At 39.2% G+C, this 3263-nt stretch overlaps 1 protein-coding gene across 1 annotated transcript; it reads right to left on the bottom strand.

The window, feature by feature from the left end:
- Positions 1-339: 339 nt before the first annotated feature.
- On the bottom strand, positions 340-861 carry LOC126888675 (uncharacterized). Its single transcript, XM_050657040.1, has one exon. It carries the CDS (start codon positions 859-861, stop codon positions 340-342), a length of 522 nt encoding a protein of 173 aa, XP_050512997.1.
- Positions 862-3263: the final 2402 nt, after the last annotated feature.

Here is a 3263-nt window from a genome sequence, read left to right as displayed (position 1 = left end):
TGAGTGTTTCTCTACCACTCTTGGAGATTTTGTTCGTCGTGTAAACTTTTAGTTTTTGGGCTATGGTGAGGATGGCCCCTGTCTCGTTCACGCTCTGTAGCTTAATTGCAGGCGGCTTTCTGTGTGGTATTGCCTGTTGTTCGGGCAACACGGTGGTTTCTTCGTTTGTTTCCATGCCCTCTGTCTCTGAATCGCCAGGTCGCCGCAAGGCAGGCGTCTCACCGTCTGTGTTTTGCTCTGGGGGGGGGGGGGGGCTGGCTTCTTGGTCTATCTCTAGGTTGGCTGGTGTTGGTTGCCAGTGGTGGGAAGTCCTCTTTCTTCTTTTTTGTCTTCGGTTCTTTATACTGCGGTGGCTTTTCGGCCGTTGGATTTTTTTTTCGATTCTCGGCTGTGCCTTTTCTGTTTCTCTACCTCCAGGGCTTTCCGAACTTCTCTCAGCTCGTTGATCAGTTCATCCATCCGGTTAGTCATCTTCGTCATCATTTCTCTTTGTCGAGCTATCTCTCCGTCCTTTTTTGCCAATTGTAGGGCCATCTTTTCTTCCTTTTTTGCCATCTCTTCCTCCTTTTTTGCCCTTTGTTGGTCTATCTTTTCTGCCTCTTCCTGCATCTGTTTTAGAATCTCTTCTATGGCTACCTTTTCGTCTTTTGCTTTGTCCTCGTCGTCGCTCGCGTCTTCTGTCCTCCCAGCCCTTTTCGCTGTTCCTCTCCCTGCCGGGGCTTCTGTCTCCATGTCCTCGTCGGTTTCGTCGGATGTCTCCACGATTTCCTCTTCGATTTCTTCGCTTTCCTCTCTTTTCTGTTCCTGTAAAAGGGTACGATCCACTTTGCGTGGATCTTCATATTTTGGCGGAGGGGCCATAGGGGGGGGGTGATCGAGACTTAGCTCGGTTAATCGTCTAGGGGGTAGAATCCTTAATATTGATGAACCTTTTTTTCCGCCGACTGGCCCGACGCCAGCTCGACTTCGGGGGTGGTTCCCTTTGACCTATCGCGGTTGCTCACTAACTCAGACAGAACTGGTTTAGGGATCCTTTTGACGTTCTCGTTCTACATACCTAGGGGCCGGGGCTGCCCGATGTAGATTCTAAAGAACTACACCTTGCAGTGTCGATACCCTTACGGAGGCACTGTAGTATCCCGTAAACGGGCTCTCGTCGAGCCCGTTTTTGCTTCTTCCGCTAGCCAATCTCTAGCTGTAGTGTCTCAGAGAACTTATAAAAATAAAATTCCCTGAGTTCACAAAATCCAGTAGACTGGCTTTTGCCTCTCCTTCTTGCCTAAGGCTTTGAAGTGCACGGTTGCGCTACCACGCTTACATTCGTGGTGTGGAATGAAAATTCCTGCTAGCCGTGCTACCTCTTCCACCGTTGGCTCCTCGTCGACTGCTAGCCTCGGAGAGTGAGTATCGCTCAACTGTTGTTGCGCTTACATTCGCAACTGAACTAAAAAGTTCACAGTTGGGCTACCCCCACCTCGTTCGGCTGATTTCGCTGCTGCTCCGCTCCGCTCGTACGTGTAGCTCCTACGGTGTCTGACACCGGACTCTGACGAACAAGACCTGGGGCGGGATTACGAACACTCGATGCGAGATCGCAAAACGAACCGTAGACAAACTCGATGCGAATACGTATCGAAGCCAAAAAGTGATTACGAACTGGGTCCGAGTAGACTGTCACAAAATGATCGGCAATTATTGTATTTTTGAACCTACGGGATAATATTTCGAACAAATGGAATGATTTGCACGTTATATGCCAAGGAATTTCTCTCATTAACCTCAATAATTATTACAATAGAATATAAAATAAAGTTTTTATTACATATTTAGTTATTATAAAAGTTTATTCTGTATTCTAAGGATGATAGAGTGATAACGTATACCTAGATATATAAATATATGATTTTCGAACTTGAATAGAATTTGAGATTAATTATGATTTTTTTACCGTTATTAAAGATTAAATGACCAGGGAATGACTTTTTGGCCTCAGATGATCTACACATTGCAGAAGTTACTTCAGAGATCACGGAATTTTAACACTTTCATCTTTATATATATTCTAGAAACGGTTTGTTTAATTTGTAAACACCTTCATGTCTTTCCAGCAAGGCCCAACCATCTTTACTCCACCAGAAATTCAATATTTGATATTAATTTATTTACCGATCCCATCCACTGGGTTAGTGAAGAAATCTATATTATATTCCGCAAAAAAACTTTACAACCATTTCCCTTTACGACTTAAATCTGCAACACCTTTCCGAAAGTTCCGTAAAATGACAAAAGCCTATCTATCTAAAATATCATATTATTCAATAGAATTTCTTAATGAATAACTAAGAAAATTGGGTTTCATACGTCTCATAGCTTAAACTTGTCAGTCCCTAATATTGTATTTTATTTGTTGTAAGTATATTCAATTTGCAATTTATATAAATTTTGCATTAAATTGTTTTTATCTTTGCTTTTATATCTTATATTATACTGTATATTGACGATTTATCAAATTTTAGTAAATTGTAGTTGTTATTTTTGTTATTGATATTATTTTTCTTTTGACTGTATGTAAAATTGTCCATAAAATTGTAAAAATTTTCAGTGACAGTAAAGAATATTTCTATTCGATTATATTCCATTAAGGTCGGTTTGACAGATTTTGAGAAAATAATTATGCAATCCAGCTTTCGCAAAAAAATTAAATTTTTCAAAATTTTGCAGATAGCCAGTTTAATTTTTTTTGCATATATAAGAACACTGTATCTTTCACTTTCAATTTGCAAAATTAAAATAGGTTAGTAAGCACGGCGTCAGGAATTTTTTTAAATATACATTAATTTTTGGTGCTACGGGCAGGAAAGCGATACGTTTGCTCTGATTGGACATTCCAATGACCTGTCAAAAATTATCGAATATTGCGGCTGTGGACAAACAAACGTGTTGTTAATATTTGTTAAGTTGGTGTTTTAGTTTTTATTGTCGTGAGAACAGAGACAAAGGGAAGTTTATACTTGTAGTGACTTTTTAAATAGTTTTACTGTTTAAATGTACCCAATTAGACATGCGAGCAGAACGTTTAAAAGTTTTTGACAGTTGGTCGTAATATTCGCTTATTGTCTAAATTAATTAAATTAGTTGAATTTTTGTGGAATTAAAATATTAAAATACAACAAAATATAGAGTAAGAAAATATTATATTAGATAAAGATTGGTAGAAATTTTGTTGGAAATCAAATTGTGTACATCGAAAATTGTACATTTTT

This window comes from Diabrotica virgifera, chromosome 7, assembly GCF_917563875.1.
Source record: "Diabrotica virgifera virgifera chromosome 7, PGI_DIABVI_V3a".
NCBI classification, from domain to species: Eukaryota; Metazoa; Arthropoda; class Insecta; order Coleoptera; family Chrysomelidae; genus Diabrotica; species Diabrotica virgifera.
This window is presented reverse-complemented; position numbering and strand designations above follow the sequence as displayed.